We start from the raw sequence: 15,084 nt of genomic DNA, 5'->3' as shown, positions 1-15,084 counted from the left end.
ATGGTGGTCCTAGTCAGGTCAGTTTGCTGCCATTTAAATGGATGATTACATGTTACCACTGACTGCAGTACTTGGGGACATGTTTGGCAACTTGAGGCAGGTGAAGGAATCCATCATGGTCGTGTGTGTGAAAGAAGCCACATGTAGGGGAAGGGAGTAGAATACCTATATAGTGGTGATGTGTGCACGTCATCCATCAGGATTGGATTTAAGGCCAGAACAAGTGCATTGATTTCTGGGAATGCTAGTAAGAGCACACATACTGCTGTGGATGCTTGTATCAAGGTTCCCCAAGCCTGCTCTCACCTTCACTGTGAGAGTGTTGGCCATTTTACTACATCAATGACAGACTTCACAGAAATATTTTAACTTTTAGGATTGTGTTAATTTCAAAAACAGTAAAGGGTTTGTCTGTAATGGGTATCTAGATGGCATTCAGTTTACTAAACAGTTTTTTTAAGTATTGGTGTCCAGTTTGGGGGAGATTAATAGTGCAAAATTAATGAGATTGTGTAGTATGGAGAATGCCTGACTCAACTCAAGCTTGGAAGGAGACTGTATTCTCAGTAACTCAAAGTTTTTGTTGAAAAGATGTGTTTTGCGCCTGGCCAGTTTCTTTTCTAGGCTTTTCTTGTACCATGAGAGATTTGAACTGGATTTAATGTGTACTTTTCTGCGTTGTAGGGAAATTGATTGAATCCCAAAAAGGGATGTGTTATACCAATATCCGAGGAATGGTCTGTTTAATACAGCACACTCTATAGTGTTTTACTTTATTTTTTGTAACAGTGTGTTAAGTGTGTATAATATATTTTTGAGAGATTGTCTGTTTTTAATGGGAAAGTTTTATAATGGTAGAATGAATCAGATATGAAGTTTAGACTAAGATCTTTCGAGGTTGAATGAATTGTTACAGAAAGGAGTGAGTCAGTAGGCAAATGACTACATATCATGTCAGATAGTCATAGGATTCTCACATTTTACATACTGTTTTTGTTATCTAGGGTTGGTAATGTTAAAGGAGAACCTTCAGGAGTGCATTTGTCTAAGAATGAAGGTAGTAGAGAAATTTAAATTTTTAAAAGATTTGTTTTGGCAATTGGGTCATCTGTGATTATTGCTAAAAGGGAATCTGAAGTATGGCTATTGAGGAGAGAAAGGGGACTGCACTTGCAGAAAAGAGGAGTGCGTTTTGCATGGGTTACAGAACGTGACAGATTGCAAAAATTTTGGGAAAGTTCTTTGATGAACAAATGTTTAAAATTTTGCATCTCTTCAGTTTCTCATCTTGACATGAATTTTACTTGTAATGGGATTAAGAATAATGCTGTTTCACATAATTATATTCTCTTTTGGATGTACGTGTTATAGAGAATTTGAATGGTTTAGTACTGTGATTCATATAATGAGATGGCAATTATAAGACATGTCAGGATGTGCTGAAATTTATACAAAACATTTGTTAATTTTTAGTTACATTTTTGAGTTTAGTATGCTTTCTTTATGTATATAATCTAAGTATTCTTTGTATTTTTTCTTGCAATAAAGTAAATACAATCCCTACTCTTTCTTCAGTAAGTACCATGAGATCTTGTATGTCCATCCGAGCTACCGCCAACTCAGGCAAAGGGGACCTGACTTCAGTGTCTCATCCCTTGTTCAGCACAATCAGGAGTGCAGCATTCCCCTTTGCGTGGCACTGAAGTTTCAGTTTCAGAAATTAAATCCAAGCATCTGTCTTTGGAAAAGATCCCACACAATTGAGATCTTCCATCTTCAAAGGTGAGTGTTGAGCATCAACATTAAGCATATTTATTTATGTGTGCATTTGTGCGTGTGTATCTTTTGTATGTATATTCATATATGGTTGTAACTACTGAAAAGGTAGAATCACATTTGATTTGATAGAATGATTTTTGAGAGTGTAAAAAGTAAAAAAAAAAAAAAAAAAAAAAAAAAGGATTCCCCAATTGAGTGAATTACAGTTGGTTGAATTTAGTTTTATATAGTGTTGGTAAGCAGGAAAATGCCCAAAAATTTGTTTGAATAAAAAAAGTGGTGGTTGTATAAATGTGTGAAACAGTGTTATAGCAGTTATCAATATGCAAGTGTTTGTGTATTAGGTTAGGTAAGGGGACAGAGTCAGTGCTGCTCATGCGTTGTTGTCGTATTTTGTGTCTTTTTGTCTTGTGTAGTGGTACTGTTATTGAAAGAGGTTTTGTAAGGTAATGTTTAGAATTAGGGTTACTGTTATGATTAGTACACATGAATAAGGTGGTGTAGGGTGTGTGTAGAAGGTGTCCTGAAGCTTTGGAATCTGACTATCTGTTATATCCTTGGCAGGGTATAACCCATATAGGTAAGGCTACTGCAGCAGTGATCATTTGAACATCTACTGTTATGGTAAGTTTACTTATACAACTGTACCATCTGTATTGGACAGAAAGAAAGTCATTTGCTGCTGTTGTCAGTTTATTGACAGGAGCAAAGTTGATACTCCGAGACAGGCAAGTTTGAAGAGAAGGCATTTTGTATGAGCTTGCTAAAGGAGCATTTTACTGAAGCTGATTGCAACTGAATAAAGCCATTATTATGGTTATAGAAATAATAGCTTGGTGTAATTGTTATTAATCAGCAGCTTTGTTGAGGCGCATTTTTAAATAGCAATGATGTAGGGCTTATGTTTCCTGACTTTTGTATTGCTTCTGAAAATGTGTATTTTTCGAGCTTTACTTTGTACAAGTTCAACATATTACTTAGCTTAATTAATTTTTAAAAAAATACAGATGTTTTATTTATTTGATCACTTTTGGTTGTAGAGTAAAGAAGAAGTGATGGCAGTAAGACTTCGAGAAGCAGACAGTATGGCGGCAGTAGCTGAACTCCGACAACATATAGCCGAATTAGAAATTCAGGTAGTGTACATATTTTATCTAAACAGCATGTTTTAAATTGTAATGCTATTTTTCATCATTTTAGTAAACATCTTTGTTGACACCACAAGTGTGATGTCATGAGTACTTTGTGAGCGTTAGTAAATATGTAACCAGTATTAGATAATGTGCTTCTAAAATGCATCTAAGACATTTAAAGTTTGAATACAAATCAATATGCACCCAGAAACTGCAGAAATTGTTTCTGCAGACACTAATAAACTTGAAAGCAGACCAGCAGACTATAAGAATCCTAGCAAAATATCAGCACTATTTTGCCTCCCAGAAAATTGTGCAGCATGCAAATTTCTGAAAATGTTAGCTTTTGTGTTGTGTATAACAAAACTTTGTGGTAGGCAACATAGTAAATCCTCATCCTTATCTGTGTGCTGCTCATGGTAAAAAAATGATATCCAAACACAAATATGTTCATATATGTAGTGCACCTTGGGCCAAAGGTTGATGACCAGTTTCCCATTTGTGTTATTAAACCTGGTGTTTTATATTTTGGGCACCTGTATCAGGAGATGTGCAGAGCTGTGAAATGACCTCCACTTGGTAGTGACTTAGGTTGGTTAGTTGGGGGTGGTAGTTGGACATATCCCTGGAAACCCACATATGTACCTGGTATTCCGTGCCTCATTGTCCTTCATAGGATAAGTTTAGCTCCTACCTCCATAAGAGTTTTTCCCATATACCTGCAGAGGTTGGTGATATTGAATCTGAATGGATTCTCTTCAAAATCTCAATGGTTGAGGAAGTGACAAGAGGGTGTGGCTTAGAAGGTGGTTGGTAATTGTCGTGATTGTAAACCTAGAACCATCTGGTGGATAGCAGTGGTGAGAGATGCCAGCATGTTAAAGGAAGATGCCTTTCATAAACTTCTAGTGGAGAATAGTCTTCAGAGTTGACCAATAGGTATCAAAACCCAGGAAGGCACCAACTGCAAGAGTCACTATAAAATTGTCTGGGTGTGGAGAACATTTGTTGAAACAATGAGAAGGACTTTTGGATGGATTTAGAGTGGTTCTAGCAAGCCATCAAGTGACACAGGAGAGGAAGGCAGGACATTTTCTAGGCTGCTGTCAGCAGTAGTGGAAAACTACTGCTTTTTGCTGGAGACATTGTCTGGATATGTAAGGAGCATTTTGAGGAAATTCTGATTCCTGTTCTCCTTTTGAAGAAGCACTGTCAGAATTAAATAGTGAGAATGAATCCATTTGTATACATGAGGTCATGCAGGAGGTACACTTCTTTTGCAATACATCTGTGGAAGTGAATAAGATTTGACCAGAAATGCCAAAGGTTCTGAACGTTATTTGGGTGTCATGCATAATGTGCCTTTCAAGTGTTGTGTGGAAGGTTAGAACAGTACCTCTTGATTGACACATTGGGGTGGTGGCCCCCACTTACACAAGGGAGGACAGTTAAAGGTATCCCATTTGTAGAGGGGATCATGCCATTCAGTCTTCCTAGGAAAGTCTGTGCTGGAAAGGAGAATTTGTCTAGCTGGTAGACCTTTAGTTAGAGGAGCAATGCAGAGTTTGTTCTGGCCATAAATCAATAACTCTGCTGTTTGTCTTTGTACATATATTTGAAGTAATCACAGGAGTTTGCCAGCACTGTCTGAGTTTTATGGCCATTGACAAGGCATGTAACTGTGTACCACTGAATGTCTTGTAAGAAGTGCTTCAACCCCACTGAGTCCAAAGATTGCCACTGTGTAACATTCAGTCTCTGTATTCGAGTAATTGCCATATCTTGCATGTTGATATGTAAGTGTATTCAAGGTAGTTAAGGATTCATTCAAGGGCATATTTTGTCTCCTCTTTTGTTTGACATTCATGGGCATTTTATTAAATAATATCCAAGGTATGAAGAGCATTCACTGAGTAAATGAGGGTCACGTTTATTACTGGTGATAATGATCTCTCAGCCTCATGTGACTGATGTCCAGCATGCACTAGAATGGTTATCTGCTGAGTGAAATGAGTGTGATGAAAATCAATATCTCTAAAGAAGAGGGCATGGTTTTCTCCCGGAAAAGAGGATTGCTGTCTACAAGTGAAGCGCAGCAGCTGCAGATTTTAAGAGTTAAGTATTTTTCAGTTTTATTCATAAGAGAATATAGAGAGGATTTCAGTGGTGGCATTACTGTAGGTTCTGTTCTGAGATTGTGATGGTGAAGAAAGAATCACAGGATGAAACTTTCATTAATGAGTTAGTTTGTGTTTTTGTCCTCTCATGTAGTTTTGGTCTTCGTGTGATAACCGAAAGAGATGAGATTTCTTCACAGGGTCACTGGACTTGCTATAAGAGTGAAGAGCTTTGATAGTGTTGAAGAATTGCAGATAGACTGCTCTTCCTAGTTGAGGGACTCAGTTGAGGTGACCTAGGCATCTAGTAAGGCTGCACCTGGACTCCACTTGTGGAATATATACCTGTCTAGTCCACTTGAAGAAGCCACAGGGGGGACCCAGGATATGCTGGAGAAGTTGCATCTTGTAGTTTACCTTGCAACACTTGTGAATACCACAGAATAAGCTGGAGAGTGTTGCTGAGAATGGAGACATCTAGTGTATCTTGCTGAACTTGGCTATCATCATAAGTTTATAGGTTAGTACTAGGCTAACTGCCCTTGTGAGCCATTGTAAGCCTAGCCTATTATCCCTTGTGAGACTCAAACCCTGCACCATGTGTTTGTAAGCCAAATGCCTTAACCATTAGGTCACCTTCCCAACCCCTTTCATAACCCTCACTTGGACAAATGGTTTACAAGACTGATGTATGAAATATAGTGAAAGAATTATTTTTGATTTATAGTGTTTGTACATTGTCACCGTTTGCACTGTTTTTCCAAATTCAATAGAGGAATGCCTCCATTGCTTGTAGAGTAAGTGTATGTGCTGCTCTTATTGATAGAGTTAACGTTGCTTGCATTTTGTTGTCAACTTGATGCAATCTTTGTTGCTTCTTCCTGGTAATACATTTAAAAACTACCAGACGTCCATGGTTAGGAGCCAGTACTCTACCTTGTATACTTTTTTGAACAAAGGACTCAGAACTTCACACTGGTGCTTTGCTTCAGTTTCACAGCTAATAGCTAGTTAAGTAGTTTAATAGTAGAGCTTGAAATGCTGTATTTTATAATGCTCTTCTACAAGCTAAAACAGGACAGGGAATGTTCTTGTAGCACATACATACATACATACATACATACAATTGGGTAGCCTATTCAGTGCATCAGCTGTTCTCTCGGAGAACCAGTTATTGCACTTCTCGTTCTTATAGAATCTTATACATAGGTTGTCCCCAAGAGTCTCTTCAACTTTTTGATAACCCCAAACATTTCCAGAGGTAGCTGTCTCTCAATGTGTGATATACCTGAATAAAGTCTACTTTTAAATGTCTGTATGAGACACTGTACAACTTCAGTTATTTTAGTCTTTCATAATAACTTAAATTTTCACATCCATGGATGCCCTCGGTATATTTCTACTGTGCCCTCTCCAGTTTACTCATGCTTGTTTTCTTATAAGATTTCCATATTGTTATTCAGTAGTCAAGTTTTGGTCTTATGTAACTTACAAACAATAACTTCATTTTTGATTTTCTAGACTTTATAAATCTTGTTATACAACCTATAGTTTTACAACTATCATTAGCCAATTGGTTGATATGATTAGAAAAACTCAAAGCTGGATATATCCAAGTCCTTAAATGAATCTACAGTTTCAATCACTGTGCGCTGTATTAAATATTCATCTTTTAGTTTGTTTCCCAAATCTCATATGCATAGTTTTTCACGTGATTATCACTATATTATTCTCTTGTACCCAAATAATCAATTGAGTCAAGTTCTTTTGCAGACATGCCCTATCAGTGAGATATATAATCAGTTTACCCAATTTCAAGTCATCTGCATACAGACTGTAGAACACATCAGATGAAAAAGATAAATCTGAAAGATACAATCTAAACAAATATGAGCCTAGAATGAGAGTCCTGTGGGGGATACCCTGACTGTAACCTTGAATTTCACCTGTTCAGTTGCTGTGTGGTACTTGCCATATCCTATTTGTAAGCATGCAGTTATCCATCTTATCAAGAGTGCACCAATACCTAGTTCTAATTTATTGATAAGCGTTTTGTGTATGACCCTGTCAGATGCTGAAGTTGTTTATGTAAATTACAGCATGGCACAATTTTTCTTTGATAGCTACTATATTGTTATAGATTTTCATGTTACAGGTGGTAATAGATCTGTTTTGAACATGTGCACGATGATAAATAGTTTCAAGTCCCAACCTTTCCAATTCTGACAGTAACTTGTACTATATTACCTTCTCCGTTATTTTTCCACATCATGAAAGTAAACCTAAGGGTCTGCATGACTTTGGGTTTGTCCTACTCCCTTTTCCCTTAAAGACAGGTTTAACAAATGCAAATGCATGTGTGCAATTTAAGGAATCTCCCCATATTTACATTACCTAGTAAATAACAGATATAATGTTTTTTTAAGTTCTTTTCTGAGGTGTTCTCATATCGTCATTACTAATTCTGTCTCCTTCCTGTGCTTTGTTTGGATCTAGTTTGCATAGTTCTTTTTCAGTATAATCTAGTTTGATTTCAGTATCTGAGGTTACCTGGTTGTCACTAGGACAGTTTATCACCCCCCCCCCCTTTGTGGAGCAAAACTGCTTTGCATGAGATTTTGTAAGTATGTTTGTACTCTGTTGTATCTGAGAATGCATTTTGGAATCTACAAGTAGTTTAACAATTTGTATGTTTTTACTTCTTTCACATCTTGTGTATCTATATAGTGCTTTCCTATTATGTTGAATATCTTTATATAAATTTTCTTTGAAATTTTCATGATCTTGTCTCACAACACTATATTTAATTTCTGTCCAGCTTAGTTCAGTTTTCAAAGTTGTAGTTAGACCTGTTTTCCATTTCTTATATATTTTTTTATTCCGGACGTCGAAGGGGAAATGCGGTTGATCATCTCTGAGGGTCCTGGAGGAATTTCGTAGATTTTGGTCAGGGAAGAGGTTTCAGGTAGCCTTACTGAATCTCCTAAAGGGTAAGAACCTGTGGTGTTTTAGAACTGTCATCCTTGCTGAGAAAAAGCAGAAGACTGAGCATACTTCTGTATGCCCTAAGGTTCCTCAAAGGGAATGGCAGGAGTTTACTCATGGCCTGTTCAATGCCTTAGTGGCCCTGAAGCCTCCTCAAGGCATTTCTCTGCCTACCCCCCTTGGACTTTTACTCCTTCCAATTGAGGTTGGGAACCTTATTCCTTAGATGACAGTTGAGAGTCTGATGACAAGTCCCTGTCCTACTGTTCCCAGGTAACCTTCACCTTTGGCTTATGGTTCTGATGAAGAAGACTCTGTAAGTGCTGAGTCGTCTTTTGAGGAATTGTCCTTTGGAGACAGTATAGCCAGAGTAATGGAATACTTTAAGTGGGATTCTTCTCAAGTGTCTGATATCCGGAAAAGATATTAATGAGCTGCTTCAGGTGGATACTCCTAAACCTTCTGCAGTACCTCCTGTGTTAGCTACCTTGTTAGACATCTTTATTGCTGCCTGTAAGTCTCTGGATTCTTAGTCTCCTGCCCATAAGAAACGTGACAGGTTCTATAAGGTTCCTGAGGATTATCACTTCTTTTTAAATATCCGGCTGCTGACCCCGCTGTGGTGTCATTCTCCTCTGATAAGTCTTCTAAACGTTTGCCTTCAGTTAAAAATAGTAAGGCAATGGAGAGAATTGGTAAGAAGGTCTATTCTGCTTCTGACTTGGCCTTTTGAGCCATCAGTTATCAGGCCCATATGACTAGATATGCTTTGGCCTTGATTGCCCTAGGCTTGTCAGCTCATTTCTGATCTCCCTAATTCTGAAGCCAAGTCTTCTGCTCTATCTGTTTTAGGTTCTACCTTTCAGGTGGCCCATCAGTCTATCAGGTGTAGCTGTGATGCTTCTGATTCATCTTCCAGAGCTGCTGCCCTTGGGTCTTTCACAAAGCATTATCCTTGGCTTCACCTGCAATCCTTACCTGAAGATATTATGGCCAAGTTGCTGAATGCTCCTTTGGATAATAAAAATCTCTTTGGGACCACTGCTGCTGAGATGTTCAAGTCACTTTAGGAAAAAGACAAAGCCCTGCAGGATCTTAAACATATCTTTGTACCCCCTGTCCCTAAATTCCAGAGGAACTATCCTACTAAGTCCGCTTTTGTTTGCAGGCAACCTTGTCAGGCCACCAAAGGCAGGAAGGATGGTAGGCGAGTTCTCAGGTTCCTGTGTCTCAGAAACTTGATTCTTTTTGACATCTTGTCTAGCCCTGTTATTATACATTGGGGAATAATATATAAACTCTGTCTGAAATCCTACTACTGAAGTCGCATCTTTCATACCAAATATTTTCATAAATTTCTTCGGAAATCTACCCTCTTTTGTTATAATGTCCTTTCTAGGTCCCCCTGATACATCCTCACTATTCTAAATCAAATTCCAGTCCCCACCCATAAATAATATTTCCTACTGAAAGCTGATTATTTCTCCCAAAATTTTCTTAAACTCCATAATAGTTTTCAGTGGAAACTAAGTAAATGCCATTGTAATCCTCCTTCCTTGCCAGTAGCTCCTTGCTACCACAAATCGAGCATGTTTGTTTTTTTTCCCCCTCATCTCTCACTATGCCCCTCTGGCAATTAGTATAATTACTCCAATTTTCCTCTGTCCCTGATATTCTGCTGAATATCCATTCTGAAGTCCTATCTTTGTCAAATTCACATGCTCATTTTTTTCATAGGAGTCTCCTGCAACATTGCTATTCTCACTCTGCATTTCTTAATATAATTCAGTACTCTTTCCTTTTTATCTTTACCTGTAAGGCCATTCAAGTTCCAGGATATTCTGGACAGCATGATAAAAAGCTATTGTTCTCATCTATTATACAACAGTTTTTTAATGTATATTTCCAGCTTTTGTATTACATGCATATACTATTGGTTAGCTGATTGATCTTTTGTACACTTGTGCCTTGTCTCCATTTGAAGCTGTCAGATTTTTCAAGATTCTTTTGTTTTAATATAGAAAACACACCCATCCCCTATTAACTTGGAACAAATGCACAAAACTATTAACATCCTTCAGCTGAAGACATTTAACCCTCCAGAAGGGAACACTTACCCCAAACTGACGACTGCACCTACAGACATTAAATAATTTAAAATTAGGATTACGCATGTTAAAGTGCCTGCTACAGCCTGTCCTACCACTTGCACTGATTGCTGTCTGTTCTTTTCTTGTCCGTCTTTCCATCCCAGGAATAAAAAATAGCTAATATGCTTTCAGAAAACAGTAACTTTTATCCCCAAGAAAAAGTGCACATGCTATCTTTAAATAAAACTAAACTGTACAGTGTTCTAATAACTGCATTAAAATGTTAAGGCTGAAAGAGAGGTTACCTCTTACTCACTCCCAATAATTTCAAACTTCATTTTTTTCACAGAATTGCTTACCATTGTACCTTTAAATTTTGCATTTCCCTCAGCAAAGAATACTCAGGATTCTCAAGATTAACTGCTTACACCTGCACACATCCTGTCTCCATGAAAATGTACTTGAGCATGTGAGCATTTGCAAATTTCACTAAGAAAAGAATGCACAGCTGAGGGCAGCTACAGTGAACATTTGCCAGTGGAAAACAAGCTATTATCTTTGCAGTTGTAAGAAGCTTGGTGTTTTCATGACTTTCATCATTTTGTCTTATTTTTAAAGCCTGCAGGCTTACAAAAAACTCCTGTTTACAGCATAAGCCAAAGATGGTAATCTAGACAAGTCCCCCTTGTAAAATAAAAAGAATCCTACTTCTACATATAATATAATGAGTGCACTTTGGACACCACCCCACCCCAGCAACCCAGTATTACAACATATGAACATTAACTTTGCTTTTCTCCAGCTGTTTTCTCTTGTTATACTGTAAAACTTGAATTTTGTCCAACTAAAAAAGTGCTAGTTTACTTTAATATCTTTTAACACATACAGCAGTCACTAAAAGGCTCATTCCACACATTGAAAACACCCTGAGTACATACTACACAAAACTGTTTTACTGTATATAACATGCAGTTAATATCATGAAATGTTTCACGAAAATACTAAGTATAAAAATTTTGCTTGCAGTTAATTGTCCTCCTTTTAGTGTCATTCTAAGCATTTATGATATAAAGTGGGCTATATGCTTAACAGTCCACCAAGAAGTTTAACAGTGTCAACAAAAGTCCAGTGTTTTTCAACCACATCTTTTTCTTGCAAAACCATATTTCATAAATGTGATAAGATGCTTTATAGTCTTCCATTCATTCATTCATTTCAGAATTGCTTATCTTCTTGTTCATCTCCATCTCCCAACACCAGACTCTGGTTCAGGTCCAAGATACTGCTGATTCTTCTAGTTAACTCCTGTGCTTTTTCTGTCTTTCATGCATTTTCCTTTGTAACATTCAAAAAGGTTTCACTGGCAAAGTCTTTCTATGAATGTTACCATCAGAAGAATAAGAAGTAGAGTTCCCTTCTGCTTACTGAGTCACTTTTTGTTGGATAAACTTTATTTCCTCCTTAGCCTGTTCAGCATCCAAAAATGATGTTGACGATAGGAAAACCACTTTGAAGACAGCTGGATACAGCAGCTTAAGTCTCACACGTGCATCTCGACATTCCCTGATTGCAGGGATAAATTTGCTTCTCTTCTGCCTAGTGTACAGTGAATAATCATTTTGTACAAACACACTGCTGTTTCCATTTTTTAATATTTTGCCCTTTACCACAGTTTTGTCAGGATCAACTCTTTTTGCTGGTGTAATTTTATCATTAGTAAAATAGAACTTGCCTGCCTTTTTGGGGCCAAGTTTAGAGCGAAGACTGTGTGTCCTTAACAAATTGTGCTGTGGAACATCAGTCGAGTTGCTTATTTGTCTTTTCCTAAAATTAATACAGGTTCATAGGTTCATAGATTAGTACTAGGCTAACTGCCCTTGTGAGCCATTTAAGCCTAGCCAATTATCCCGTGTGAGACTCAAACCCTGCACCTTGTGTTTGTAAGTCAAACACCTTAACCATTAGGCCACCCTCACAACCCTGGTCTTTCCAGTTTCTCTGGTACAGCAGAAAATCTGTTTTTTTTCTCTGCCCATTCTGTCTTCTAACGCTGCTATATTTTAAATGGTTCTTGAGAAACCTCATATTCAGCCATCTTTTTCTTCATGTCAGCCTCTGATTTTTGCAGTTTTATCAGTTTATCTGCTTCTTTAAGCTGCCTTTTTTCAGCCTTTTGTTGTTTGAATCAGTATTTTCCTTCAATGTTTCATTTATTTTAATCACGTCTGAGTACTTTTGATTTATTTTTTCCTCTAAATTAATAGTAGACATCTCTTGAACCAGATTTGAAGGGTGAACTGCTTTTTGCTGAACAGCTGCAGAATCATTCCCAGACAGTGTTTTCTTTTTACCTTTTCTGGTTGATTTTCTTTCAGGTTTTCCAGATGTCATCTTTGCTGGCAATCAGGCAGATGCAGATACTAGAAGGTAACTAAATTTTACTACTCATTTTTCTCCATTTCTGTTTTCATACAGAGAGAGCTGATGTTATGCTGTTGATCACTTTGTGGCCATCTTGGAAGCCATCTTGTAACTATCTCTTTAATCCCTATCAAAACACATCCACCTGATTTTTTGTTAGAATGTCTGTTATAGTAAAAATATTTATACCTTGATGAAAGTCATTATTTAACCATGTTTCACAAAGAGTAGCAACATCAATCTTTTGGAAACGCAGCAAATTTTCCATTTAAAACATTTTATTGTTAATTCTCCTAGCATTAACAACCACCAGAGATTCATCAGATGTTGCTATCTGTTAAATGTTCTAGCTGGCAAAAATCACACCTTGTGTTTGTCAAATATTGCAAAATGTCTGCCAAAACAATTCTCTTGACAAATGCACACTATCCTGTCTGAACACGTGTGTCCAAAATTAGGTGCAGATGCTCTACACATTTCCATTTTTTTAAATGGAACTTTTTTCTTGTAGGTATTTACCCCCCAAAAAATCTTCATTCATGGTGACCTGAATCTCTTATGTGTGCAATTTGTCAAAAATAAATCCTAACATCTTACAAGCTATGCTGTCTGAGAGAGTCCTTGCAGATGAGATTATTTCTACCAACATGAAGAAATACAGATCCATACTTCTTTACGTTAAGGCGTTCTGCGGCCTGTCTCTCATTCTGTATTTTTGCTGCTGGCAAACATAACACTATTCTGTGTTCATTATCTTCTCTGCATATGCAAGTATCCATTCCTCTAATTGCATCTCCAATTACAAGAATATCTTTTCTGACCAGATTTGAAGAGTCTTCAACTTCTAATTCAGTAATATCTGCTCTGTCAGTTGTTACAAAGGAAAAGATGTTCATCACCATTAGTCTTTTTAATCCCACTGTTTTCATTGCTTATTACATTTGCAAGCATGCAGCTTTCGTCCAGCTTGCCTTGTATGTTCACAGCTTGAGCCATGTTACCAATGTCTGTCTTTCTCTTTTGCGTACAGTAATGATTTTCAGTCCTTCCACATTCAATTTTGATTTCTTCCTTTTTGTCTGTCCCTTGCCTCTTTCTTCTACCTTCTCTTTAAAAAAAATATGCTTTTTACTGTAGGATGAAGGTTTTCTGATAGTTATCATTCCCTGTAATTTGTGTTACATAACAAAGCAGTGTCCTTTTTGCTATGTATTCCCTTTGCTTTACAGACATTTATCAGTTTGTCTTCCTTGTTATTTGTTGTGAAGTTCTTACTTCCTTTGTTTTATTTTCTTCTATACACTTTGAATACTCAGATTTCCAATTTTGTTTATCCAGAATTTCAAAGTTGTCAGTGGTATTATCTTGTTTAGTAAGGGTTGAGTGATCTTTACAGATTATACACTTTCTTTCCTAAATGTGTTTTGTTCAGAAGTGTAGCTTAGCTAGTTTAACCAGCGCCCTGAGCTGGTACTATGAACCAGTGCCACTCTTAAAGCAAATGGGGGGGGCCTTCATTGTAATAAGCTGATTACAACAATCGACTTACTGCAGTTTAGATCTATGCCATCCCCCCTCCCCCAGCTCTTCTATAAAAGTGCAGAGCGAGAGAGAGGGAGGGAGGAAAACAAAAAGAAGCTAACAGACGCACAAAAAAGGACTTTTCTCCTACTGGCACATGAACCAGGTGGCCAGATGAACATGTCCCACCCCACCCCCTGCACTCCAACAATTCAAGCCCCATTTGTGTGCCCTGCCCCCATCCCTTCTTTAAGTTATTTTATTAAAAATTCTTTTAAACTGTAGAAAATTGTTTGCTGCAGTTTATACCCTGCCTGCACAGAACGTTATGATACAGACAGTCCCCGGGTTATGAGCATCCGACATGCGGACAACCCATAGATACGAACGGGCTGCTGCAGGGTCAGAAAAAATATCAAAATAAATAAAAATTAAACATCTTACTGCTACTCTGAGTAATAAGCTGTTCTTTCCTTTTTCTCCCTCTTCTCCCTTTGTGAAGCTGCTCACACATCTTGTTAGAACAGTTGCTTCCTGGTTCACGGAGAAGAAGAAGCAATCCGATTAGCTAAGGGAGTCCCAGTTTTGACAGTCTGAGTGGTTGTCTGCTTCTGTACTGTTTTGGAGAATGGGCAAATACCATTGCAGCTCACTGGGGTCTAGATGACAAGAGGAGGAGGTTGGGCAGAGGTCAGAAAGTGCAGGAAAGCATGGGAAACATTTGTAGGTGATGCCTGCAGTACAGAAATGTGAAGTGAAGCTTAAAAAGAGGCACGTTTAACATTTTTTGGGGGAAAATTCTGCTGTAGTGTACTGTACTTTGTTGCATTTTATGTACTGTTATTTGTAAAAAAAAAAAAAAAGGGGGGGGTCTGTAAGATACTGTTCTGAATCAGCTGAATTGAAATGTTAATTAGGTATAGACAGTGACTGTACTGACCAATCAAACCAGACTCCAGTACTGTGTGTGTATCCTGTGGAGCTCCACTTTAGTACTATACTGTACTGCAGCCAGACACTTTTGTGAACTTCCATGTT

General features: G+C 37.6%; 1 protein-coding gene across 2 annotated transcripts in view; it reads left to right on the top strand.

The window, feature by feature from the left end:
* Positions 1-15,084, top strand: part of EVI5 (ecotropic viral integration site 5) — a gene marked incomplete in the record, with an annotated part of 2,059,651 nt that overhangs the window by 1,459,991 nt on the left and 584,576 nt on the right. For both annotated transcript variants that reach the window (XM_044085676.1, XM_044085675.1), the window contains 1 exon segment: positions 2,820-2,915. In XM_044085676.1, the coding sequence (XP_043941611.1) occupies positions 2,820-2,915 (96 nt within the window).

Source organism: Protopterus annectens, chromosome 10.part0 (genome assembly GCF_019279795.1).
Source record: "Protopterus annectens isolate FY-2018-M chromosome 10.part0, PAN1.0, whole genome shotgun sequence".
Taxonomy (NCBI): Eukaryota; Metazoa; Chordata; order Ceratodontiformes; family Protopteridae; genus Protopterus; species Protopterus annectens.
Note: the sequence above shows the minus strand (reverse complement) of the source record. Positions and strands in the feature narration are given on the sequence as shown.